The sequence below is a fragment of the Alligator mississippiensis genome, chromosome 15, assembly GCF_030867095.1.
Source record: "Alligator mississippiensis isolate rAllMis1 chromosome 15, rAllMis1, whole genome shotgun sequence".
Classification (NCBI taxonomy): Eukaryota; Metazoa; Chordata; order Crocodylia; family Alligatoridae; genus Alligator; species Alligator mississippiensis.
The window spans coordinates 22,222,089-22,248,565 of NC_081838.1; the positions used below are offsets into that span (position 1 = coordinate 22,222,089).

The 26,477-nt window shown below is 57.0% G+C and overlaps 2 protein-coding genes across 2 annotated transcripts; both read right to left on the reverse strand.

The window, feature by feature from the left end:
• Positions 1–204: 204 nt before the first annotated feature.
• Positions 205–12,079, reverse strand: LOC132245535 (intelectin-like protein). The gene is made up of 8 exons (XM_059718107.1): positions 11,888–12,079; positions 9,798–9,872; positions 7,308–7,460; positions 6,794–7,041; positions 4,734–4,892; positions 3,984–4,104; positions 2,741–2,844; positions 205–500 (listed from the first exon to the last, which is right to left on the reverse strand). Exons 2-8 carry the CDS (start codon positions 9,868–9,870, stop codon positions 348–350), a joined length of 1,011 nt encoding a protein of 336 aa, XP_059574090.1. The 5' UTR covers positions 9,871–9,872; positions 11,888–12,079; the 3' UTR covers positions 205–347.
• A 2,533-nt stretch (positions 12,080–14,612) lies between these two features.
• Positions 14,613–26,455, reverse strand: LOC132245573 (intelectin-like protein). The gene is made up of 8 exons (XM_059718159.1): positions 26,278–26,455; positions 24,218–24,292; positions 21,728–21,880; positions 21,214–21,461; positions 19,154–19,312; positions 18,404–18,524; positions 17,161–17,264; positions 14,613–14,911 (listed from the first exon to the last, which is right to left on the reverse strand). Exons 2-8 carry the CDS (start codon positions 24,288–24,290, stop codon positions 14,759–14,761), a joined length of 1,011 nt encoding a protein of 336 aa, XP_059574142.1. The 5' UTR covers positions 24,291–24,292; positions 26,278–26,455; the 3' UTR covers positions 14,613–14,758.
• Positions 26,456–26,477: the final 22 nt, after the last annotated feature.

Genomic DNA, 26,477 nt, shown 5'->3' on the forward strand with positions numbered 1-26,477 from the left:
ATCAACCCTCTGTCCTCTTTGCATCATGAACAGCAGTGCGGACCCTCTGTGCACCCGCTGAGAGCAGCAGATGCAAGATACTGTGTGTGACGGTGACCACTGAGAATGATGCCAACAGTGACGCCTCACGCTCACTGTGCCAAAAACCTCTACCCACCCTCTCCAGATCTAAAAGGAAGTGATCACATGGAAATCCCAAACCTGTTTTGATTGCAGAGTGGCAGTCAGCTCTTTATTTGCTCTTGATTTGCATCCCCAAGAGCTGAGAAAAGGGCAGATTTTCATTCTGGTGAGCAGCTCGGGCTGGCAGCGGTGGTGTTTCACCGGGAATGCCAGCCTGCCTGGACTTAGCGGTAGAACAGCAGCACAGAAGACTCGATCATCTCCCGGGACGTGCTCCAGCTCTGATGGGTTCCATAGCCATCCCAGTCGAAGGCGGGGAAGTCGCCACACTGCCTCGGGTTGCCTTCTGGGAAGAAACCTCCGCCGCCTATGCAGTGCTGGGAGGAGCAGAGAACGGAGGCAGTGCCACACAGGAGCAGAACGGCGCAGAGCAGGGGCCCATCCTACCTGCTGTCCTGACTCCGGGCTGTGCCAGCTGCCTCAGACCAAGGTGCAAGAGACCCTGCTCCAGCCCCTGGGGCAATCATGGCTGTACTGTCTGGCAGCAGGACAGCATAAACTTGTGGCCGGCTTTTGGCACCTGTATGCCCAGAAGCACGTACCATGCATGGTCACACTGGTGACTGGGAAGGCATCAGGCCACCCGCCCCAGCCAGGAGGACCTGGGACAATAGTAGGGAGAAGTGCAGTCATCCCTACGTGTCTGCACCTGCAGTAAGGGCCTCTGTCAGGGATCGGTCACACCTCTCACCCTGGCCTGGCACAGCTGGGCAGACAGGAGCGTGTGCTGCAGGTCTGGCCAGAGCCTCTGACCGCCTGCTCCTGCTGCAGCCCCGGTCCCAGAGCTGGATCCCGTGCTATGCAGACACAGAGCAGGACACCCCTGCCCCACAGCGCTCATGGCTCAGCCCCCACAGGTGAATGTGAGCACACCTCGGAGTTGTTCCGTTTCAAATCCCACTGAGGGGGGAGAAGAAGTGATGGAGGGGCAGGGGGTGCTGTCAGAAAGACCCCTCTCTCTCGCCACACATGGTCCGGGGTCCCCTGTACGTGCCCCGCCCAGGGCTGGGCTCCCCTCACTAGACTAATGGGACAACTGAGGGAAAAGCAGGCTCCCAACGTGCTGGGCATGTTGCCAATGCCCACCGGGCCCCTCCAGGGCTCCAGCTGCTGGGAGGGCAGGCTCCACAGGCCTGGTGTGAGGCAGGTAGCACTGGGGGAGGCCCTGGCCTGTGCTCTGCAGAAGGCTGAACTAGACATGGGGTGGTCTCCTGCTCTGCTTTCTGCTCCATGCTGTGTCCCCTTGTCTGATCTCCTGCTCTGCTTTCTGCTCCTTGCTCTGCTGCTCCCTGCCTCATCTCCTGCTCTGCGTTCTGCTTTCTGCCTTATCTGCAGCTGTATGAACTGCCCCTTCCCCAATCTGCTGTGTGCCACATGCAGCAGCTCTGCATGCCAGTTGAGTCATGTGTGCTGCGGCTCAGCCACCCCTGGCTTAGGGAGTGCAGCTCTGGGCTGGGCGACCACTGTTGGGTTATCTCGTTCCCCCCTGCTTGTTTCCCCATCAATGAACTGAGGACAATGATGCTGAGCCCTGTATGAAGGGCTCCGGGACTCCCCATGCTCTCTGAAATTTCAGCTAGGCCCTGTGCCTGCAGTGAACTGACATTGTTCATTAGGGCTGTGCGAAATTTCGCTGGCTGTTTCAATTCGACTCATTTTGAGCTCGAAACAGTGAAATCAAATAGAAAGAAAGGGCTTCAAAACAGCCTTGAAACAGAACGAGGCTAGTCGAAAAGTTTCGAAAGATTTCGAGTTTCGAAGCAGCCAGCAGCCAGCGGAGAACCAGGGCTGTGCTCCCAGTGGCTCCACAGCCCCATGTGGCTCAGCCTGGAGCGCAGCCCTGGCTCTCCCTGCCTCCTGCCGCCGGGCTGCGGGAAGCCGATCACAGCGCAGGGGAAGGGAACTGAGCCCTTGGTTCCCTCCCCAGCGCTGCATTTGGGCTGGGGAAGGGAACTGAGCATGAACACTCAGTTCCCCTCCCCAGCCCTGCGATGGGGCTGGGGGCTCAGCTCAGCTGGCCTGCGTTCCTTTTCCCAGCCCGCTGGTAGCGCTGGGGAGGGGAATTGAGCGATCATGCTCAGTTCCCTTCCCCAGCTCCCCGGTCCCAGGAGGCAGCACCCACCTTCCCTCTCTCATCTGGCAGGCAGATCATGGGCCCGCAGCCCTGGGAGACCTTGCACAACCCCCACAGCCCTTCCGCGGTTGCACGCCCCCATATGCCTGCTAGATGAGAGAGGCTGTTTTGAGCTTCCCCGTTATAGCGAATGGGCAAAACGTTGAAACTGTCACGAAGCGAAACGGAACAGCGGTCTCGAATCGAAATGAAATTCAAAACGAAACGCTGTTCTGTCGAAACTCAAGTCGAAACAGAATGGTGCCATTCTGCACAGCCCTATTGTTCATGTTGCATTGGGACCTTCTGGGGCAGGGGCGACACCCGCATGCTTGGCTTGGCCTGGGGTGAATGTTACCACTAGCACAGCAGGCACAAAAGGACCCAACCAGTGTCAGCGAACAGCCCAAAGCAGGTCCTTGGGCATGATCGGGGGGTACTCACGTGCTCGGTGTTACAGCCAGTGACTTTCAGCCCCGAACACAGGGCCATGGGCGCCTTCTCGTTATTGAACACACGGAACTGGACGAAGCCAGCGGTGAATTCACCTGATGAAGGAAAAAGGGAAGTCAGGGGGATTGATGCAATAGATAAATGGAGGCAGGAGAGAGGGGCACATACCCCACTGAAATGGGAAGGAGTGGGGTTGATGAAACAGAGCTGTAAGCCCGACTCAATGCTCCCTATGCATGTTTTCCCTATGGATTCCCTACATGTGGGTCTAGCTCACCTCTAGGCACTGTGACTGAGAGGCCGATTTATGTCCTTCGTTATCCTTTCCTGAAATCCAGGCCTGGGGCCCAAACGGACAAAGTCTGGGTACACCAGCTGGTAGGGATGAGGTGCTGGGATGGACATGTGGCATGTGGGGGGCACTGAGTGGGTTGGAGGGACAGGGGGGTGGGCAACAGAACACATACTGCACAGAAAGGGGGAAGGCGAAGGAAACAACCTCCTCGCTCCAGTCGGTATCTGAGGGGGCAAATGAAGCCCTGCCACTGCCATGGCTGCTCCTCCAGGGACTCCCAAGCTGAGGACCAACGCCTCCTGCCCCTGCATCCCTGCCCCGCAACCAGCCCTGTGAGAGCGTAAGAAGCAGGGGGCTAGGCAGGCAGGGCTGAAAAATGCATCTCTAGCTCCACATGTTTGTCTGCCAACCGTGGCAGAGCACCCTGCTGAGTGGCCGATGCAGGGGCTGTCGGCGTGCAGCTGTAGGTGCCCTTTGTCTGCAGGACTGTGGGGCAGGTAGGAGGAAGAGCATGCAGCACTCCTTGCACAGGAGCTGGGGTGTTGCAGTATCTTTACAAGGATCTTGTGGCATCCCGAGGCGCTGTGGCACCGTGGTCAAGTACCACTGCTTTAGATAGGATTACAATCATGGTTGTGGTGCTCACCACTGTGGCACACTTCGATGCTTAGCTCTGCTGCACTGCGCCTTTCAGTTTCTGGGGCTACTTTGCATTCAGTGACCAGCTAGTACCATATATTAAGTGGGGAACACACACATGCATGCAGGTATGCACACACAACCCTTCACACGTGGATGCACACACTCCTGTGCCCTGCTGTCCCCTGGGGATTTTTGGTTTGGTTTTTCTTGAGTTGGAGCTCTCCTTTCACCCCAAATACGGGTCATTCGCACTAGCAGCGGAGGCAGGACATGCCCAGGCTACAAACCGCAGCTCACCTCGGCTGCTTGGCGAGTAGTAGGCAGCAGTTTTTTCGGCACTGCCAAAGTCATAAACGATGGGCACGGCCGGGCCATTGTCGACCTTGCAGCTGCCAGCACCATATTTCACCGGGTATTTCTGGAAGACAAACACGTGACAGCAATCCAGCATCGTGGCAGGCCAGCAAACCTGCGCGATAGCTGTCGTGGGGAAGGTGACCTCGGTGCACATTCACAAGGCAATTTCTACCAGTGTCCCATCTCCTACAACAAACTTCTGGGCACAGCAAGGGCATTACAAACAAGAGCAAGTGACGCTGACAAGTCCAGGCATCCTTTGGCATGGACACGTGGGGGCCGTGGCCACGTTTCTGCTCAGTGCCTGCACAGCACCGAGCACAGCCAGGGTGAGGCCCGTGGCAGGGCTCCTAAACATTCCCATGAGGCACAGTATAAATCAGGAAGATCATCAAGTACCTGGCATCTTTGCCCCCTGTGTGCAGAAACATCCCTGCGAAGATGCCTGAACCCAAAACCAGGACTCCATGGTGCCCCAAGGGTGAGCCATCACCGTAGCATTCAAACAGGCTGTGTTGATGCCAAAGGCTTCTGGTCCCTTCTTCAATCCCCTGCATCCCCAAGAAGCACCGTATGCAAGCCGAGGGTTGTCTCGCTTCCCCAGGGCCCCCAGCGCCACGGACGCTGTTAGTCACCCAGCTCCTCTGGCACACTCTGCCTCCATAGCTCCCAGCCCGAGGCTGCCGGTACCTTGTAGAGCCGGAGCAGGTTCCCACCTTCGGATGAGAGGAAGCCGGTCTCAGTGTGGTACCTCAGGATGGCCAAGTCCCTCCACTTCCTCAGCGGCGCCCTGTTGGGGACGTGCCACACAGACAGGTCTCCAGCTTGAAGATCGTAATAGCCGGGGTTCTGGAAAGCAAGGGCTGAGCTGCATTTTTTGGCCGTGTCTCTGGGGTATGAGCATGGCCCAATACCATGGGATTCAAAGGGCCCCAAACCTATTAATTATCCTCATAAAATCCCTGCGAGGCAAAAACTGTCACCCCCCTTGTGCACTGGGGAGCAAAGGGGACAGAAGAGCTTGTCTACACCGCGCCAGCAGCCAGTTGTGGGGAGGACGAGGCTCAGCACACCTGCCTGCCTGAGCCTGCGGGCCTCTCTGGAGCCAGAACCTCCCCAGAATCAGCTGTTTTGCTTTGTCCGGAGACTTCCCTTTCAGGCCTGCTGGACACTGACGGCTCAAGTGCAGCTGCGGGGACAATCCTGCTGCAGCCTCACTGGGGGGCTCCCAGCTGGGGGATGATTCAGTAGACTCGAGGGGGTATGATGGGCTCAGCACCCCTTGTTGCGACAGTTGGAAGGAAACATCTCAGCAGGGCTGAGTAGCCAGCTTGGAGTTAATGCTGTTTGGTGCTTCCTGGCCCCAGACTTTCACCAGAAGTGGGGCATGGTGAGTTCACTTGAAACCCATGAGCAGCAGGGCTTCAGCAGGGAGCTGAGCATGGAGGCTGATGGGGTTGAGAAGGGCTATTTAACAAGTCTTGCAGCATCAGGACATTGGTCCCCCTGCTCTACCTGTGGCAGATTTGGATGCAATGTCTTGTTCTGTGTTGGGGTTGACCGTGCACTTTTACTAAGAGGTTAGACCATGTGTGTCAAACTCCTCTGGCTCTGCAGGACCAAGGCCATTGACCAGATAAATGGCTTAGAGCCAGCCCCATGGCTCAGATTGAGCTCATTGACAGCTCTCGCCCAGCCCTGAATGCCCGATCTAGTGCCCATGGTGTCTGCTCTGCCCAGTCTGGGACTGTGCCACATATGGAGCCCACTTCACCTGCTCTGTGTCCTGGAGTGACTGGAACTGGCAGTATGTGCCCACAGCTCCCCGTCCTGCCTCCCAGATTAAGTGTCTGCTCTGGATGGTCCAGGCCTGCACTGCCCATAGTGCTGCTCCAGGACTGATGCTGCACAGGGCACCTGCCCTGGACTGGCTGCAGCAGGTGCCGTGTGTGGCAGAGTGGGCACCACAGGTACTGGATCTGACGTGGGGGGCCCTGCACTGGCTCCATACAACGTGCGGTGCACGTCCAGGGCCCCATACATGGGGCTGGTCCCACATATGCCAAATGCAGATAAGGGCCAGCACAGGAAGCTGGATGTTGTGACTCCACGAGCCAGATCTTGGACACTCCTGGGTTAGACAATGGGATGCTTTGGACAGGGCTGATCCTGCCGCAGGCAAGGGCTTGGACTAGATGTGACCAGAGGTCCTTCCAGCCCCACTGCTCGGGGATTCAAAGATTGTCTGTGATGCGAGGGAATGGCACAGATCGCGAGAGGCTGGGATGAGGGGAGCCAGGAGTGGGAGAGGCCGTGGGGATGTGGGAGGACTAGGGGGCCTGAGCCCATGAAGGAAGGCTGGTTTTGTGATTCAGGCATGGGGCTGGGACCTGGCAGCTCAGCTTCTGCTCTGGCTTGGCTACACACTCCCTGTGCAAGTCACCTCAGCTCCTCATCTGCCATATGGGAAAAATGATCCACTGACTTGTGAGCCTGAGCTCCTCAGGCCCAGGCTGTCTCTTTCCGTGTCTGTGCAGCACCTGGCGCGCTGGGGCCTGACCTCAGGTGGGGGCAGGAAACACCACTGTGACCCACAGATTGAAGAGGCTCCAATGATGAAGCGTGCCGTGGAGAGGGAGAGGGGCCAGCTGGGAAGAAGGGCATGGCATGCTGATTGCCAGTGTCCCTGAGGCAGGGGACAGCAGGAGAGTGGGGAGCAGGTGACTGATGCCCCGGAGCAGGGCTCCCACCTTGTAGTCGTCGCTGGTGGAGCCCATGGCGGAGCCGAAGATGTTGTTGTTGGCCCAGTTCCCGTCCCCCTCCGGGTAGAGGGGGCTGTTCCCCTGTTGGCTGGACCAGCGGTCACCCACAGTGCACTTCCCGTGGGCGTTGTTCTCATGCACGCTGGCCACCAGGGTCCAGCCGCCGCCGTGCGTGGACATGTCACAGAAGGTCTGGTAGATCTCGCCATCTGCAGTGCTCAGGGTGTACAGCCCGTCTGTGGGGATGCGGGGGGTGGGAAGAGGAATGGTTTAGGGGAGCTGGGCTGTGGAAAGGCGAGGGCCCCTCCAAGAGCCCGGGGACAGTGGTACAGGTGCCTGGGCCGTGCCCCTGGGGAGGGTCTGCAGCTGCAGGGACTCTGCAGGAGCCTGGGCAGATTGTGCCTCCACGTGAGGGCAGAGGGATGGCACTGAGACCCGTGACAGGCAGCCAACTGAGCTAGTGCAGCTCTGGAAGTGGGGTTGACGCCTCCTGCTCACTCACCTTGTGCCCCATCCTGCGAGGCTTTGATCTCCTGGCAGCTGCGGGGCCAGCTCTGCTGCCCTGGGGATGTCTGGGAGCAGCAGGATGTGTCCTCCCACGTGTTCAGCAGGTTTTGGAGAGCGAGCTTCAGCGCTGCAGTGCCCCCACTTGTGTCTGCAGGGAGATCATGAGGGTGAGGAATGATCCCTGTTACCCAAGACGGGGCCAGAAGGATGCAGGCCCCACACCCCTATTATTAAGGAGCTTCAGCCCCACGGTGCCCTGGTTGCCATCTGCATAGGGGACCACGAAGGTTAGGAGGGCTCTTTGTGACAGGGATGGGGGTGGAAGGACGCAGACCCCTCAATCCTGCCTGGGGAAGACCTGTGGCCAGGGGAAAGCTGTCTGGGTCAGGAGACGGCACTGTGAGGGTGCAGCAGCGGTGTGCCTGGTTATCTGTAACCACTGCCAGTGTGCACGCAGAGCCATTCCCAGCCAGGTGCTGCCTCGCTGTCAGTGGTGTCTCCCAGATCAGACTGGGAAGCTCTCCAAGGCCAGCGATTAGCCCTTTAAGGAGCAAGACCTTCAGGCAGTGGGGCGGCTCCAGTAGGAGCCCCTGAGTCAAAGCGGGACAGCAACAGGGAGCAGGAGGACCAGGACACAGAGCTGCTGCCCGCCAGCAAGTGGGCGGTGTGGCACCAGAGGAGCCCTGCAGAGCACTCTGGGGGAGGAACGACTGAGGAGCTTATTGGTGTGAGTGGGAAGAAGTAAGAGTGAAGCCTTGGGAAAAGGACCCAAGCCCCATCCGAGGCACAGCCTCCTTTCCCCCAGTATTGCTAAGTAGGCCAGCAGCCCGCAACCCCACCGACACCCCGGCACACCCACAGATGCACACACAGGTGTGCACACAGCTCCCTGATGCACACTCACAGAAGCACGCGGACAGTTTGGGGCTGATTTCAGGTGGGTGCGATGTGTTTAAAAGACCGGAGCTAACCAGGAAACCTGGGCTGAGGCGAGAGGGAGCTACTGGCTGCTTAGAGATTTGGAAATCAAGTCACTTGTCAAGGCTGGAGCAGGATTGGGAGTCCTGGTTCAGGCTGATTTTGAGGCCTGCCTGGAGATGCCTTCAGGCCCTTTTAGGAGTCTCAGGGCGGATCCTCAAATTGGCCAGGCACTAACCCTGGAAGCTCTTTGGGGCAGGGATCGTTTTACCCAGCACCCAGGGCCTGTGGCAGAAATGCCACCGTCGGTGCCCCTCTCCAGATATCTGTCCCGGCCAGCCTGGGAGGCTGCTGTTGAATCCCTCAGAGAGGGAATCTCCCTCCTTGTCTGCATGACAAAAGCCTGGGGCCTGGGAGGCGATGCTCTAGTCACCTGGGCAGGGGGGGAAAGACCCGGCCCTGCGCGTGGGCCCAGGTAGCCAGGGATGCTTGAGAGATTGGTCGGTTTGTGGCCAGTATTGGCAGCTTCGATTGGACTGGGCTGCTGAGGTCAGAGAGGTTATTTAAGGGCTTGGTCCAAGAAGAAGGCAGCCATTAGCCGTGCGGTCATCCAGGTGAATCTGAACCTGGCTCTCTCCTCATCACCGCATGCCCCAAGAGTGCCCTGCCTCCAGAGGAAACAACAACCACCTCTGGACGATGCGAGTGAGTAAGCTACTAGTGATCCGATTAGATATTTAGCTTCAGTAACTCAGATGCGTTTAAACGGCTACCTCAGCCACCCTGGTTTGCTCTATGGATTCCTTTGATATTCCTGTAAGATTTCTATGATACTGCTCTACCTTTTACCCTGTTTCCGCCCTACCCCTGTAATCAATAAAGTTCTCCTTTGTGACCGGTGTGGGAGACTTATTGAGGGGTGGGTCTAAATTATGCCAAGGAGGCCCCTTAGGTCTGTGGACTAAGGGAGGCTTCCTAATCAGCCCCTGACTTGGGGAAGTGCCCCAAGTGCTGGTATTGGGTCTAGGACCCATTGGACGATCAGGCCTGTGTTTTCCAAGGTGCGCAGAGCCAGAAGTGAGTCCAGAGCCTTGGATGGTGGCAGCGGAAACCCCAGGCTAGCGGGTGTGCTCCAGGGAAGGGGTCGGCCGGACGGGAGGCACCCCAGGGAGGCACTCGGAGCCTGGAAGGTGGGCGGGCGCAGGGAGGTGGGCGGCTCAACGCAGGAGCACCCCCTACTGGCCCGCCACAGGGCCCACATCTGCCCTGGGCTCCTTTGAGCCATTACAGCTGTGATGGAGCCCTCCGGCGGCAGCTGTCTCTGCTAGTCCTGGCCTGGGACACAGGCAGGGGAACGTCCCCGCAGCCGCATCCTGAGCCGTGGGCAGGATGGCAGGGCCGGCCGTGGGTTTCAGAGCCCAGCCTGGAGTCACCGAAGCCTGTGCCTTGCCAGGGCAGTTGTCTCTCGTCCCCTTTGTTCATGCAACCCCCATCCCAGCCTCCCTGCTGGGGATCCCTGAGGCCGAGCTCAGCACATTTCCAGGAAGAAGAAACACTGCACACTTACTGCACAGGGGGGCGGTTGAGGCCATGGAGAGGAGCAGCAGCAGGAGGGGGAGTTGCGTCATGATGGACTTCATAGCTGGGAAAAGAGGAGAGCAGGGGGTCAGGAAGCTGGCCGGCAGTGGGCTTGCAGGTGAGGGGGAGAGAAGGGGCGTGCGTGGGCTGGGGCCCTCCATCGCAGCGGGACAGGCTCTAACCACCGCTGTGCTCTCGGCTTGGTAAAGCCTCCGGGCCTTTGTGCAAAGTGGAGCATCTCCAGCAGGAGAGAAAGGGAGCGCTTCCCCCATCTGGCCTCTGGCCTGATGATTAGGGGGTCCTGAGGCTCAGGAAGCAATGGACCCACTCTCACACCCTCTGGGCCAGTGCTGGCTTAGCTATTGAAATTCGGGCAAGCCAACAAGAAACACAACGTTGCTGCAGCTGAGGGTAAGGCGGTCGTTCTCAACCAGTTTACTGTGTAGCAGAAAGCCCCCTTTTCCTCTTGCCTGCATTTGCTCTCCCCTCTTTGGATATGTTTCTCTTTTTCTACCGTTTCTAGCAGAGAGCAGATTTAGATTGGACGTTAGGAAGAACTTCTTCACAGTTCGAGTGGCCAAGGTCTGGAACGGGCTCCCAAGGGAGGTGGTGCTCTCCCCTACCCTGGGGGTCTTCAAGAGGAGTTTAGATAACCATCTAGCTGGGGTCATCTAGACCCAGCACTCTTTCCTGCCTATGCAGGGGGTCGGACTCGATGATCTATTGAGGTCCCTTCCAGCCCTAACATCTATGAATCTATGAATTGTGTTTTAAAATTTGTATGTGTGCATTTTGTATCTCCCCTTGTATTTTGGTATTTTTTATCTATTTGTGTGCCATGGCATTTGTAGCTTATATTTTATACTCCTCACCTTTCAACTAAATGTGTTTTAGTTTTATAAGTAAGTTATACATTGTAACAATGTTAACAAGGGCAGGAATCAAACTGCCCTTCCCTGTATCAGGCTGGCCCCTGAAAGAGCAGTGAATCAGTGATTGAATGTGTAACACTGTAGCAGCAGACAACGATTAACACCTGGGACACTGCAGATCAACCAAGAGAGGAACTCAATAGAAGACAACGTAACAACCGGGAAATCTCTAAACCTCACTGATCAAAGGCTAGAAGCCCTGGCATGAGTTAATCAACACCGGGGACCAACTTTTGGGCTGAATATCTCCAGATCACTCCCAGAGCCCTATTCAAAATTCATCAACGGACTCCCAAGCCTGCACGTACATGCAGACGACCCCTGGGGCTGACAGATGCAGTCCAGTAGCCACCGAGGGGGGAGGAAGTCCCACGAGGCTCAACGACCCCTGGATTGGGAAACCTGAAAACTGGGGAGTCACCAAAGTCTGCCAAGGACAGATAAAAGGCAGTAAACAGTGACCCTCAGTGGTGCCCTCTTGATCTCCAACTTGACCAGACCTGTCCAGCCAGAAGGACCAGCCGGCGACCCCCTTTTGGAGGATAACACCACGCTGAAAGAAGCCTTGACTGGCCATCGATGGCAGACTCCAGCGCTTGTAGGGTAGGTATACCTGACTCTGTAGCTTGCTACTGTGTGTGTGTGTGTGTGTGTGTGTGTGTGTGTGTGTGTGTGTGTGTGTGTGTGCGTGTGGGGACCAGCCCCAAGGTTTATGATTTAACTCATTACAGTGTTTCAATCCGCCTAATAAACCAGAATTTTAAGGATCCCAAGTTGGACATTTGTAGCCATCAACTGCAGCACCTTGGTGCCTTGAGGTCCTTTCAAGGGTACTGCAAGAGGCCACACAACGTGAGCACTGTTAGGTGTGCAGACACGATTCACAAGATAAGCCCAGAGATGTCAGATCGGACTGCACAGTGTTAGAAGCATACTGCCCTGATGTGGTCTTTCTGAGCTCTTTCACTCCCTTATTTCTCTGTAGTCAACAACAGAGGGAAAACTGAGAGCTGAAGGTGTCTAAAAAGGTGGAGAACGATGGAGCTAAGGCCATTTAATGCCCTCATGAGAGGCTCCACAGAGGGATCGACGCCTCATGTTCCCGGGGGCCCCGATGGACAGGCCCAGGGGGATGCTTCGCACTCACCGGCTCTGTAGGTCCCACGTCTCTCGCCAGCAGATTCCTAACCGGGAGAAGGATGAGCCTGTGGTCTTCCTGCCGCCCTGCTTTAAATAGGCTACAGGCAACCTGGTGCAGGGAGTGGAGCTGAGAAAAGCAAACACAAGCTCCGTGCGGTGGATCTGCCCCCAGCCAAAGGGTCAGTGTGGTTTCCAGTAACCAGCTCAGCCAGGATGGATCTTCCCTGAAGCTGAATTCACTGACACAGCATGTGCCATCCTGCCAGGGACCGCCCAGCTTATGCAAGAGCAGGGGCAGACCTGTCATTAGGTCTGACTGCTGCATTTGACCAGGTGGCAGAGCTGAATAGTCCTGAGCCAAGAAACCTGCAGTGCTTCCCGTCTGTAACAGAGGCAGTTTAAAGTGGGAAACGTGACATTTCCCATTCACTGAAATAGGTTTTCAGCCCCCGGGATTCAGGAAAGCTTCCAGCCATTCAGGACAGTCAGTGGGACAGAAAAGTCGTTTTCTTCAAATGCTTTTAAGTGCTGCGTGGCACTTCTTTCTCCTCCGGCACTCGACAGAAGTGTCCTGATCTGGCTTCACGGGGAAGAAATGAGGCCCAACGGGAAGGAGCAGCTGCCAAGTAATTACTGACTGCTGGTCAGCAACAGAGGCCAGAGCAGCACTCAGACCTCCTGGCAGTGGGGCTGCGCCCCTCCTGCTGGGCCTGTGCCCTCCTGCTCGCCGTGCAGCACCTCGCTGACCTGGCTGGGGCTGGGCAGTGCCGTGCGCCGAGCCCTAGCCCCCCTGGCAGAATACCATCCCTGTCTCTCTCCAAAACTCTGCTACGTGACAATTTGGTACCGTGGTCACTCCTCTGCCCCATCTCTTCATGTGACCCTGAGCTTTAGACATTCCTGAGGGAGGGGGCAAACCTGCTCCCTCTGCCTACGTGACTGGCATCACACACCTGGGTGGGGGCGTACGCTTCCTGTTGCTCTAAGCAATGCCAACATGACTGAGAGGGGGCTAGAGACCCTGCTAGTCTATCTGGCAACCAGTGATGCATTTCAAATTGGTTGGCTGGCAGCCAGCAGGTGCTGGCCTCCATTGGACCAGGTAAATGAGGTCATAAGATCTATATAAGTTAAGGACGGCCCAGGAGAAAGTGCTGTAGCCATGATGAAAACCCAGAGAGAGAAGAGCTGGGCCATGTGAAAACTGCTCTCTCTCTTGAGACATGATCAATGAACTGCCTGCCTCCAGAGGGAATCTCCACCTGCCTCTGGATGATACTTGTGGGTAAGCGACCTGAGATCTAACTAGACATGTAGCTTGCAGTAACTCAGATGCGTGATTGAAGGCTACCCAGCCACCCTGTTTGCTCTATGGGATTTCTCTGATATTGCTCTACGCTGTACCCTATTCCAACCCTTCTCCTTGTAACGAATAAAGTTCTCCTTTGTACCTAGCATGGGAGACTTATTGGGAGTGGGTCTAGATTGTACCTTGGGGTCCCCTTGGTTCGATTGACCAAGGGAGACCACTACTTGTGCTTCTGATGGGGGGAAGCACCGCAGGTTCTTGAAATGGGTCAAGTACTCTCAAGGGCTACTAGGCCTGTGTTTCCCAGGGGGCACAGAGCCAGGATCACTCCAGACCCTGGGTCATGGGGGCATTACCCCCAGGCTAGTGGGTGTGCTCCAGGACGGGGGTTGGCCAGACGTGACGCACCCCCAGGGAGGCACTCGAAGCCTGGAAGGGGGTTGGGCACAGTGAGGTGGGTGGCTCAGTGCAGGAGCACCCCTACTGGCCTGCCACAGCCCCAACCCCAGCCCCCTCCCTCACCGTGGGGGCTTCGATTTGCCCCCTCCCATGCCCCATTTCCCCCTCCACAGACTGTGGGGCTGTGCAGCTGCTCCCTGGTCTCTGCTCTGTGCCAGGATCTCAGTCACCTGCATGCCTGCGGCTGCCACCTCTGCATATGCACATATGCATTGCTCTGGGGTCCCCATTTCCTGAAGGGGCCTTGGCCAGTGCCCAGGATGCCCGGGCATTAATGCTCCTATGTGCCCAGCTCAGCACTTGTGAACGGCTTTGGCTTGGAACAACTTTGTTTTTGGTAAATGATGTATGGTGCATGCTACAGGATTTAGATGGTGTCACCTAGAGATGGCTTTAGAAAATGGCAGCTGGGGTCAGGCTGCGAGAATGCCTTGGTCTGGAGAGGTGTCCAAGGCAAGAGGCGACGGGGTGTTGTGCCATATTACTCAGACATGTTCAATGCGTGTGATAACAGCTTAGTGCTGGTGAGCACAGGGTCTGTGGTTATCTTGTACTGCACAGTCCTTGTTGTGTCCATGTGAGGAGGGTGTTGCTTTGGCCCCGCCTTTGCTCCCAGCTTTCACAGTTCCTAGTCTGGTCTTTTTGCTTCTAGCAGTGGGAAGCAGCGGAGCCTCGTGCTGGAGCGCTAGGCCTAAGGTTATGAGGAGCTGGGTGGCACCAGTGGCCATGGGAGTGGATCCCAGAGTGAGCTGGAGCAAGGCGCATCAACCCTCTGTCCTCTTTGCATCATGAACAGCAGTGCGGACCCTCTGTGCACCCGCTGAGAGCAGCAGATGCAAGATACTGTGTGTGACGGTGACCACTGAGAATGATGCCAACAGTGACGCCTCACGCTCACTGTGCCAAAAACCTCTACCCACCCTCTCCAGATCTAAAAGGAAGTGATCACATGGAAATCCCAAACCTGTTTTGATTGCAGAGTGGCAGTCAGCTCTTTATTTGCTCTTGATTTGCATCCCCAAGAGCTGAGAAAAGGGCAGATTTTCATTCTGGTGAGCAGCTCGGGCTGGCAGCGGTGGTGTTTCACCGGGAATGCCAGCCTGCCTGGACTTAGCGGTAGAACAGCAACACAGAAGACTCGATCATCTCCCGGGACGTGCTCCAGCTCTGATGGGTTCCATAGCCATCCCAGTCGAAGGCGGGGAAGTCGCCACACTGCCTCGGGTTGCCTTCTGGGAAGAAACCTCCGCCGCCTATGCAGTGCTGGGAGGAGCAGAGAACGGAGGCAGTGCCACACAGGAGCAGAACGGCGCAGAGCAGGGGCCCATCCTACCTGCTGTCCTGACTCCGGGCTGTGCCAGCTGCCTCAGACCAAGGTGCAAGAGACCCTGCTCCAGCCCCTGGGGCAATCATGGCTGTACTGTCTGGCAGCAGGACAGCGTAAACTTGTGGCCGGCTTTTGGCACCTGTATGCCCAGAAGCACGTACCATGCATGGTCACACTGGTGACTGGGAAGGCATCAGGCCACCCGCCCCAGCCAGGAGGACCTGGGACAATAGTAGGGAGAAGTGCAGTCATCCCTACGTGTCTGCACCTGCAGTAAGGGCCTCTGTCAGGGATCGGTCACACCTCTCACCCTGGCCTGGCACAGCTGGGCAGACAGGAGCGTGTGCTGCAGGTCTGGCCAGAGCCTCTGACCGCCTGCTCCTGCTGCAGCCCCGGTCCCAGAGCTGGATCCCGTGCTATGCAGACACAGAGCAGGACACCCCTGCCCCACAGCGCTCATGGCTCAGCCCCCACAGGTGAATGTGAGCACACCTCGGAGTTGTTCTGTTTCAAATCCCACTGAGGGGGGAGAAGAAGTGATGGAGGGGCAGGGGGTGCTGTCAGAAAGACCCCTCTCTCTCGCCACACATGGTCCGGGGTCCCCTGTACGTGCCCCGCCCAGGGCTGGGCTCCCCTCACTAGACTAATGGGACAACTGAGGGAAAAGCAGGCTCCCAACGTGCTGGGCATGTTGCCAATGCCCACCGGGCCCCTCCAGGGCTCCAGCTGCTGGGAGGGCAGGCTCCACAGGCCTGGTGTGAGGCAGGTAGCACTGGGGGAGGCCCTGGCCTGTGCTCTGCAGAAGGCTGAACTAGACATGGGGTGGTCTCCTGCTCTGCTTTCTGCTCCATGCTGTGTCCCCTTGTCTGATCTCCTGCTCTGCTTTCTGCTCCTTGCTCTGCTGCTCCCTGCCTCATCTCCTGCTCTGCGTTCTGCTTTCTGCCTTATCTGCAGCTGTATGAACTGCCCCTTCCCCAATCTGCTGTGTGCCACATGCAGCAGCTCTGCATGCCAGTTGAGTCATGTGTGCTGCGGCTCAGCCACCCCTGGCTTAGGGAGTGCAGCTCTGGGCTGGGCGACCACTGTTGGGTTATCTCGTTCCCCCCTGCCTGTTTCCCCATCAATGAACTGAGGACAATGATGCTGAGCCCTGTATGAAGGGCTCCGGGACTCCCCATGCTCTCTGAAATTTCAGCTAGGCCCTGTGCCTGCAGTGAACTGACATTGTTCATTAGGGCTGTGCGAAATTTCGCTGGCTGTTTCGATTCGACTCATTTTGAGCTCGAAACAGCGAAATCAAATAGAAAGAAAGGGCTTCGAAACAGCCTCGAAACAGAACGAGGCTAGTCGAAAAGTTTCGAAAGTTTCAAGACATTTCGAGTTTCGAAGCAGCCAGCAGCCAGAGGAGAACCAGGGCTGCGCTCCCAGTGGCTCCACAGCCCCATGTGGCTCAGCCTGGAGCGCAGCCCTGGCTCTCCCTGCCTCCTGCCGCCGGGCTGCGGGAAGCCGATCACAGCGCAGGAGAAGGGAACTGAGCCCTCGGTTCCCTCCCCAGCGCTGCGTTTGGGCTGGGGAAGGGAACTGAGCATGAACACTCAGTTCCCCGCCCCAGCCCTGCGATGGGGCTGGGGGCTCAGCTCAGCTGGCCTGCGTTCCTTTTCCCAGCCCGCTGGTAGCGCTGGGGAGGGGAATTGAGCGATCATGCTCAGTTCCCTTCCCCAGCTCCCCGGTCCCAGGAGGCAGCACCCACCTTCCCTCTCTCATCTGGCAGGCAGATCATGGGCCCGCAGCCCTGGGAGACCTTGCACAACCCCCACAGCCCTTCCGTGGTTGCACGCCCCCATATGCCTGCTAGATGAGAGAGGCTGTTTTGAGCTTCCCCGTTATAGCGAATGGGCAAAACGTTGAAACTGTCACGAAGCGAAACGGAACAGCGGTCTCGAATCGAAATGAAATTCAAAACGAAACGCTGTTCTGTCGAAACTCAAGTCGAAACAGAACGGTGCCATTCTGCACAGCCCTATTGTTCATGTTGCATTGGGACCTTCTGGGGCAGGGGCGACACCCACATGCTTGGCTTGGCCTGGGGTGAATGTTACCACTAGCACAGCAGGCACAAAAGGACCCAACCAGTGTCAGCGAACAGCCCAAAGCAGGTCCTTGGGCCTGATCGGGGGGTACTCACGTGCTCGGTGTTACAGCCAGTGACTTTCAGCCCCGAACACAGGGCCATGGGCGCCTTCTCGTTATTGAACACACGGAACTGGACGAAGCCAGCGGTGAATTCACCTGATGAAGGAAAAAGGGAAGTCAGGGGGATTGATGCAATAGATAAATGGAGGCAGGAGAGAGGGGCACATACCCCACTGAAATGGAAAGGAGTGGGGTTGATGAAACAGAGCTGTAAGCCCGACTCAATGCTCCCTATGCATGTTTTCCCTATGGATTCCCTACATGTGGGTCTAGCTCACCTCTAGGCACTGTGACTGAGGGGCCGATTTATGTCCTTCGTTATCCTTTCCTGAAATCCAGGCCTGGGGCCCAAACGGACAAAGTCTGGGTACACCAGCTGGTAGGGATGAGGTGCTGGGATGGACATGTGGCATGTGGGGGGCACTGAGTGGGTTGGAGGGACAGGGGGGTGGGCAACAGAACACATACTGCACAGAAAGGGGGAAGGCGAAGGAAACAACCTCCTCGCTCCAGTCGGTATCTGAGGGGGCAAATGAAGCCCTGCCACTGCCATGGCTGCTCCTCCAGCGACTCCCATGCTGAGGACCAACGCCTCCTGCCCCTGCATCCCTGCCCCGCAACCAGCCCTGTGAGAGCGTAAGAAGCAGGGGGCTAGGCAGGCAGGGCTGAAAAATGCATCTCTAGCTCCACATGTTTGTCTGCCAACCGTGGCAGAGCACCCTGCTGAGTGGCCGATGCAGGGGCTGTCGGCGTGCAGCTGTAGGTGCCCTTTGTCTGCAGGACTGTGGGGCAGGTAGGAGGAAGAGCATGCAGCACTCCTTGCACAGGAGCTGGGGTGTTGCAGTATCTTTACAAGGATCTTGTGGCATCCCGAGGCGCTGTGGCACCGTGGTCAAGTACCACTGCTTTAGATAGGATTACAATCATGGTTGTGGTGCTCACCACTGTGGCACACTTCGATGCTTAGCTCTGCTGCACTGCGCCTTTCAGTTTCTGGGGCTACTTTGCATTCAGTGACCAGCTAGTACCATATATTAAGTGGGGAACACACACATGCATGCAGGTATGCACACACAACCCTTCACACGTGGATGCACACACTCCTGTGCCCTGCTGTCCCCTGGGGATTTTTGGTTTGGTTTTTCTTGAGTTGGAGCTCTCCTTTCACCCCAAATACGGGTCATTCGCACTAGCAGCGGAGGCAGGACATGCCCAGGCTACAAACCGCAGCTCACCTCGGCCGCTTGGCGAGTAGTAGGCAGCAGTTTTTTCGGCACTGCCAAAGTCATAAACGATGGGCACGGCCGGGCCATTGTCGACCTTGCAGCTGCCAGCACCATATTTCACCGGGTATTTCTGGAAGACAAACACGTGACAGCAATCCAGCATCGTGGCAGGCCAGCAAACCTGCGTGATAGCTGTCGTGGGGAAGGTGACCTCGGTGCACATTCACAAGGCAATTTCTACCAGTGTCCCATCTCCTACAACAAACTTCTGGGCACAGCAAGGGCATTACAAACAAGAGCAAGTGACGCTGACAAGTCCAGGCATCCTTTGGCATGGACACGTGGGGGCCGTGGTCACGTTTCTGCTCAGTGCCTGCACAGCACCGAACACAGCCAGGGTGAGGCCCGTGGCAGGGCTCCTAAACATTCCCATGAGGCACAGTATAAATCAGGAAGATCATCAAGTACCTGGCATCTTTGCCCCCTGTGTGCAGAAACATCCCTGCGAAGATGCCTGAACCCAAAACCAGGACTCCATGGTGCCCCAAGGGTGAGCCATCACCGTAGCATTCAAACAGGCTGTGTTGATGCCAAAGGCTTCTGGTCCCTTCTTCAATCCCCTGCGTCCCCAAGAAGCACTGTATGCAAGCCGTGGGTTGTCTCGCTTCCCCAGGCCCCCCAGCGCCACGGACGCTGTTAGTCACCCAGCTCCTCTGGCACACTCTGCCTCCATAGCTCCCAGCCCGAGGCTGCCGGTACCTCGTAGAGCCGGAGCAGGTTCCCACCTTCGGATGAGAGGAAGCCGGTCTCAGTGTGGTACCTCAGGATGGCCAAGTCCCTCCACTTCCTCAGCGGCGCCCTGTTGGGGACGTGCCACACAGACAGGTCTCCAGCTTGAAGATCGTAATAGCCGGGGTTCTGGAAAGCAAGGGCTGAGCTGCATTTTTCGGCCGTGTCTCTGGGGTATGAGCATGGCCCAATACCATGGGATTCAAAGGGCCCCAAACCTATTAATTATCCTCATAAAATCCCTGCGAGGCAAAAACTGTCACCCCCCTTGTGCACTGGGGAGCAAAGGGGACAGAAGAGCTTGTCTACACCGCGCCAGCAGCCAGTTGTGGGGAGGACGAGGCTCAGCACACCTGCCTGCCTGAGCCTGCGGGCCTCTCTGGAGCCAGAACCTCCCCAGAATCAGCTGTTTTGCTTTGTCCGGAGACTTCCCTTTCAGGCCTGCTGGACACTGACGGCTCAAGTGCAGCTGCGGGGACAATCCTGCTGCAGCCTCACTGGGGGGCTCCCAGCTGGGGGATGATTCAGTAGACTCGAGGGGGTATGATGGGCTCAGCACCCCTTGTTGCGACAGTTGGAAGGAAACATCTCAGCAGGGCTGAGTAGCCAGCTTGGAGTTAATGCTGTTTGGTGCTTCCTGGCCCCAGACTTTCACCAGAAGTGGGGCATGGTGAGTTCACTTGAAACCCATGAGCAGCAGGGCTTCAGCAGGGAGCTGAGCATGGAGGCTGATGGGGTTGAGAAGGGCTATTTAACAAGTCTTGCAGCATCAGGACATTGGTCCCCCTGCTCTACCTGTGGCAGATTTGGATGCAATGTCTTGTTCTGTGTTGGGGTTGACCGTGCACTTTTACTAAGAGGTTAGACCATGTGTGTCAAACTCCTCTGGCTCTGCAGGACCAAGGCCATTGACCAGATAAATGGCTTAGAGCCAGCCCCATGGCTCAGATTGAGCTCATTGACAGCTCTCGCCCAGCCCTGAATGCCCGATCTAGTGCCCATGGTGTCTGCTCTGCCCAGTCTGGGACTGTGCCACATATGGAGCCCACTTCACCTGCTCTGTGTCCTGGAGTGACTGGAACTGGCAGTATGTGCCCACAGCTCCCCGTCCTGCCTCCCAGATTAAGTGTCTGCTCTGGATGGTCCAGGCCTGCACTGCCCATAGTGCTGCTCCAGGACTGATGCTGCACAGGGCACCTGCCCTGGACTGGCTGCAGCAGGTGCCGTGTGTGGCAGAGTGGGCACCACAGGTACTGGATCTGACGTGGGGGGCCCTGCACTGGCTCCATACAACGTGCGGTGCACGTCCAGGGCCCCATACATGGGGCTGGTCCCACATATGCCAAATGCAGATAAGGGCCAGCACAGGAACCTGGATGTTGTGACTCCACGAGCCAGATCTTGGACACTCCTGGGTTAGACAATGGGATGCTTTGGACAGGGCTGATCCTGCCGCAGGCAAGGGCTTGGACTAGATGTGACCAGAGGTCCTTCCAGCCCCACTGCTCGGGGATTCAAAGATTGTCTGTGATGCGAGGGAATGGCACAGATCGCGAGAGGCTGGGATGAGGGGAGCCAGGAGTGGGAGAGGCCGTGGGGATGTGGGAGGACTAGGGGGCCTGAGCCCATGAAGGAAGGCTGGTTTTGTGATTCAGGCATGGGGCTGGGACCTGGCAGCTCAGCTTCTGCTCTGGCTTGGCTACACACTCCCTGTGCAAGTCACCTCAGCTCCTCATCTGCCATATGGGAAAAATGATCCACTGACTTGTGAGCCTGAGCTCCTCAGGCCCAGGCTGTCTCTTTCCCTGTCTGTGCAGCACCTGGCGCGCTGGGGCCTGACCTCAGGTGGGGGCAGGAAACACCACTGTGACCCACAGATTGAAGAGGCTCCAATGATGAAGCGTGCCGTGGAGAGGGAGAGGGGCCAGCTGGGAAGAAGGGCATGGCATGCTGATTGCCAGTGTCCCTGAGGCAGGGGACAGCAGGAGAGTGGGGAGCAGGTGACTGATGCCCCGGAGCAGGGCTCCCACCTTGTAGTCGTCGCTGGTGGAGCCCATGGCGGAGCCGAAGATGTTGTTGTTGGCCCAGTTCCCGTCCCCCTCCGGGTAGAGGGGGCTGTTCCCCTGTTGGCTGGACCAGCGGTCACCCACAGTGCACTTCCCGTGGGCGTTGTTCTCATGCACGCTGGCCACCAGGGTCCAGCCGCCGCCGTGCGTGGACATGTCACAGAAGGTCTGGTAGATCTCGCCATCTGCAGTGCTCAGGGTGTACAGCCCGTCTGTGGGGATGCGGGGGGTGGGAAGAGGAATGGTTTAGGGGAGCTGGGCTGTGGAAAGGCGAGGGCCCCTCCAAGAGCCCGGGGACAGTGGTACAGGTGCCTGGGCCGTGCCCCTGGGGAGGGTCTGCAGCTGCAGGGACTCTGCAGGAGCCTGGGCAGATTGTGCCTCCACGTGAGGGCAGAGGGATGGCACTGAGACCCGTGACAGGCAGCCAACTGAGCTAGTGCAGCTCTGGAAGTGGGGTTGACGCCTCCTGCTCACTCACCTTGTGCCCCATCCTGCGAGGCTTTGATCTCCTGGCAGCTGCGGGGCCAGCTCTGCTGCCCTGGGGATGTCTGGGAGCAGCAGGATGTGTCCTCCCACGTGTTCAGCAGGTTTTGGAGAGCGAGCTTCAGCGCTGCAGTGCCCCCACTTGTGTCTGCAGGGAGATCATGAGGGTGAGGAATGATCTCTGTTACCCAAGATGGGGCCAGAAGGATGCAGGCCCCACACCCCTATTATTAAGGAGCTTCAGCCCCACGGTGCCCTGGTTGCCATCTGCATAGGGGACCACGAAGGTTAGGAGGGCTCTTTGTGACAGGGATGGGGGTGGAAGGACGCAGACCCCTCAATCCTGCCTGGGGAAGACCTGTGGCCAGGGGAAAGCTGTCTGGGTCAGGAGACGGCACTGTGAGGGTGCAGCAGCGGTGTGCCTGGTTATCTGTAACCACTGCCAGTGTGCACGCAGAGCCATTCCCAGCCAGGTGCTGCCTCGCTGTCAGTGGTGTCTCCCAGATCAGACTGGGAAGCTCTCCAAGGCCAGCGATTAGCCCTTTAAGGAGCAAGACCTGCAGGCAGTGGGGAGGCTCCAGTAGGAGCCCCTGAGTCAAAGCGGGACAGCAACAGGGAGCAGGAGGACCAGGACACAGAGCTGCTGCCCGCCAGCAAGTGGGCAGTGTGGCACCAGAGGAGCCCTGCAGAGCACTCTGGGGGAGGAACGACTGAGGAGCTTATTGGTGTGAGTGGGAAGAAGTAAGAGTGAAGCCTTGGGAAAAGGACCCAAGCCCCATCCGAGGCACAGCCTCCTTTCCCCCAGTATTGCTAAGTAGGCCAGCAGCCCGCAACCCCACCGACACCCCGGCACACCCACAGATGCACACACAGGTGTGCACACAGCTCCCTGATGCACACTCACAGAAGCACGCGGACAGTTTGGGGCTGATTTCAGGTGGGTGCGATGTGTTTAAAAGACCGGAGCTAACCAGGAAACCTGGGCTGAGGCGAGAGGGAGCTACTGGCTGCTTAGAGATTTGGAAATCAAGTCACTTGTCAAGGCTGGAGCAGGATTGGGAGTCCTGGTTCAGGCTGATTTTGAGGCCTGCCTGGAGATGCCTTCAGGCCCTTTTAGGAGTCTCAGGGCGGATCCTCAAATTGGCCAGGCACTAACCCTGGAAGCTCTTTGGGGCAGGGATCGTTTTACCCAGCACCCAGGGCCTGTGGCAGAAATGCCACCGTCGGTGCCCCTCTCCAGATATCTGTCCCGGCCAGCCTGGGAGGCTGCTGTTGAATCCCTCAGAGAGGGAATCTCCCTCCTTGTCTGCATGACAAAAGCCTGGGGCCTGGGAGGCGATGCTCTAGTCACCTGGGCAGGGGGGGAAAGACCCGGCCCTGCGCGTGGGCCCAGGTAGCCAGGGATGCTTGAGAGATTGGTCGGTTTGTGGCCAGTATTGGCAGCTTCGATTGGACTGGGCTGCTGAGGTCAGAGAGGTTATTTAAGGGCTTGGTCCAAGAAGAAGGCAGCCATTAGCCGTGCGGTCATCCAGGTGAATCTGAACCTGGCTCTCTCCTCATCACCGCATGCCCCAAGAGTGCCCTGCCTCCAGAGGAAACAACAACCACCTCTGGACGATGCGAGTGAGTAAGCTACTAGTGATCCGATTAGATATTTAGCTTCAGTAACTCAGATGCGTTTAAACGGCTACCTCAGCCACCCTGGTTTGCTCTATGGATTCCTTTGATATTCCTGTAAGATTTCTATGATACTGCTCTACCTTTTACCCTGTTTCCGCCCTACCCCTGTAATCAATAAAGTTCTCCTTTGTGACCGGTGTGGGAGACTTATTGAGGGGTGGGTCTAAATTATGCCAAGGAGGCCCCTTAGGTCTGTGGACTAAGGGAGGCTTCCTAATCAGCCCCTGACTTGGGGAAGTGCCCCAAGTGCTGGTATTGGGTCTAGGACCCATTGGACGATCAGGCCTGTGTTTTCCAAGGTGCGCAGAGCCAGAAGTGAGTCCAGAGCCTTGGATGGTGGCAGCGGAAACCCCAGGCTAGCGGGTGTGCTCCAGGGAAGGGGTCGGCCGGACGGGAGGCACCCCAGGGAGGCACTCGGAGCCTGGAAGGTGGGCGGGCGCAGGGAGGTGGGCGGCTCAACGCAGGAGCACCCCCTACTGGCCCGCCACAGGGCCCACATCTGCCCTGGGCTCCTTTGAGCCATTACAGCTGTGATGGAGCCCTCCGGCGGCAGCTGTCTCTGCTAGTCCTGGCCTGGGACACAGGCAGGGGAACGTCCCCGCAGCCGCATCCTGAGCCGTGGGCAGGATGGCAGGGCCGGCCGTGGGTTTCAGAGCCCAGCCTGGAGTCACCGAAGCCTGTGCCTTGCCAGGGCAGTTGTCTCTCGTCCCCTTTGTTCATGCAACCCCCATCCCAGCCTCCCTGCTGGGGATCCCTGAGGCCGAGCTCAGCACATTTCCAGGAAGAAGAAACACTGCACACTTACTGCACAGGGGGGCGGTTGAGGCCATGGAGAGGAGCAGCAGCAGGAGGGGGAGTTGCGTCATGATGGACTTCATAGCTGGGAAAAGAGGAGAGCAGGGGGTCAGGAAGCTGGCCGGCAGTGGGCTTGCAGGTGAGGGGGAGAGAAGGGGCGTGCGTGGGCTGGGGCCCTCCATCGCAGCGGGACAGGCTCTAACCACCGCTGTGCTCTCGGCTTGGTAAAGCCTCCGGGCCTTTGTGCAAAGTGGAGCATCTCCAGCAGGAGAGAAAGGGAGCGCTTCCCCCATCTGGCCTCTGGCCTGATGATTAGGGGGTCCTGAGGCTCAGGAAGCAATGGACCCACTCTCACACCCTCTGGGCCAGTGCTGGCTTAGCTATTGAAATTCGGGCAAGCCAACAAGAAACACAACGTTGCTGCAGCTGAGGGTAAGGCGGTCGTTCTCAACCAGTTTACTGTGTAGCAGAAAGCCCCCTTTTCCTCTTGCCTGCATTTGCTCTCCCCTCTTTGGATATGTTTCTCTTTTTCTACCGTTTCTAGCAGAGAGCAGATTTAGATTGGACGTTAGGAAGAACTTCTTCACAGTTCGAGTGGCCAAGGTCTGGAACGGGCTCCCAAGGGAGGTGGTGCTCTCCCCTACCCTGGGGGTCTTCAAGAGGAGTTTAGATAACCATCTAGCTGGGGTCATCTAGACCCAGCACTCTTTCCTGCCTATGCAGGGGGTCGGACTCGATGATCTATTGAGGTCCCTTCCAGCCCTAACATCTATGAATCTATGAATTGTGTTTTAAAATTTGTATGTGTGCATTTTGTATCTCCCCTTGTATTTTGGTATTTTTTATCTATTTGTGTGCCATGGCATTTGTAGCTTATATTTTATACTCCTCACCTTTCAACTAAATGTGTTTTAGTTTTATAAGTAAGTTATACATTGTAACAATGTTAACAAGGGCAGGAATCAAACTGCCCTTCCCTGTATCAGGCTGGCCCCTGAAAGAGCAGTGAATCAGTGATTGAATGTGTAACACTGTAGCAGCAGACAACGATTAACACCTGGGACACTGCAGATCAACCAAGAGAGGAACTCAATAGAAGACAACGTAACAACCGGGAAATCTCTAAACCTCACTGATCAAAGGCTAGAAGCCCTGGCATGAGTTAATCAACACCGGGGACCAACTTTTGGGCTGAATATCTCCAGATCACTCCCAGAGCCCTATTCAAAATTCATCAACGGACTCCCAAGCCTGCACGTACATGCAGACGACCCCTGGGGCTGACAGATGCAGTCCAGTAGCCACCGAGGGGGGAGGAAGTCCCACGAGGCTCAACGACCCCTGGATTGGGAAACCTGAAAACTGGGGAGTCACCAAAGTCTGCCAAGGACAGATAAAAGGCAGTAAAAAGTGACCCTCAGTGGTGCCCTCTTGATCTCCAACTTGACCAGACCTGTCCAGCCAGAAGGACCAGCCGGCGACCCCCTTTTGGAGGATAACACCACGCTGAAAGAAGCCTTGACTGGCCATCGATGGCAGACTCCAGCGCTTGTAGGGTAGGTATACCTAACTCTGTAGCTTGCTACTGTGTGTGTGTGTGTGTGTGTGTGCGTGTGGGGACCAGCCCCAAGGTTTATGATTTAACTCATTACAGTGTTTCAATCCGCCTAATAAACCAGAATTTTAAGGATCCCAAGTTGGACATTTGTAGCCAACAACTGCAGCACCTTGGTGCCTTGAGGTCCTTTCAAGGGTACTGCAAGAGGCCACACAATGTGAGCACTGTTAGGTGTGCAGACACGATTCACAAGATAAGCCCAGAGATTTCAGATCGGACTGCACAGTGCTAGAAGCATACTGCCCTGATGTGGTCTTTCTGAGCTCTTTCACTCCCTTATTTCTCTGTAGTCAACAACAGAGAGAAAACTGAGTGCTGAAGGTGTCTAAAAAGGTGGAGAACGATGGAGCTAAGGCCATTTAATGCCCTCATGAGAGGCTCCACAGAGGGATCGACGCCTCATGTTCCCAGGGGCCCCGATGGACAGGCCCAGGGGGATGCTTCGCACTCACCGGCTCTGTAGGTCCCACGTCTCTCGCCAGCAGATTCCTAACCGGGAGAAGGATGAGCCTGTGGTCTTCCTGCCGCCCTGCTTTAAATAGGCTACAGGCAACCTGGTGCAGGGAGTGGAGCTGAGAAAAGCAAACACAAGCTCCGTGCGGTGGATCTGCCCCCAGCCAAAGGGTCAGTGTGGTTTCCAGTAACCAGCTCA

Excerpts from the sequence above, each read along its gene's own strand:
- LOC132245535 (XM_059718107.1), bottom strand. The coding sequence starts at position 9,870 with ATGAAGTCCATCATGACGCAACTCCCCCTCCTGCTGCTGCTCCTCTCC. Across the intron at positions 7,042-7,307 it reads CTCGCAGGATGGGGCACAAG|ACGGGCTGTACACCCTGAGC; the intron begins GTGAGTGAGCAG and ends GCATCCCCACAG. Across the intron at positions 4,893-6,793 it reads CCACCAGCGACGACTACAAG|AACCCCGGCTATTACGATCT; the intron begins GTGGGAGCCCTG and ends CTTGCTTTCCAG.
- LOC132245573 (XM_059718159.1), bottom strand. The coding sequence starts at position 24,290 with ATGAAGTCCATCATGACGCAACTCCCCCTCCTGCTGCTGCTCCTCTCC. Across the intron at positions 21,462-21,727 it reads CTCGCAGGATGGGGCACAAG|ACGGGCTGTACACCCTGAGC; the intron begins GTGAGTGAGCAG and ends GCATCCCCACAG. Across the intron at positions 17,265-18,403 it reads CTACTCGCCAAGCGGCCGAG|GTGAATTCACCGCTGGCTTC; the intron begins GTGAGCTGCGGT and ends TTCCTTCATCAG.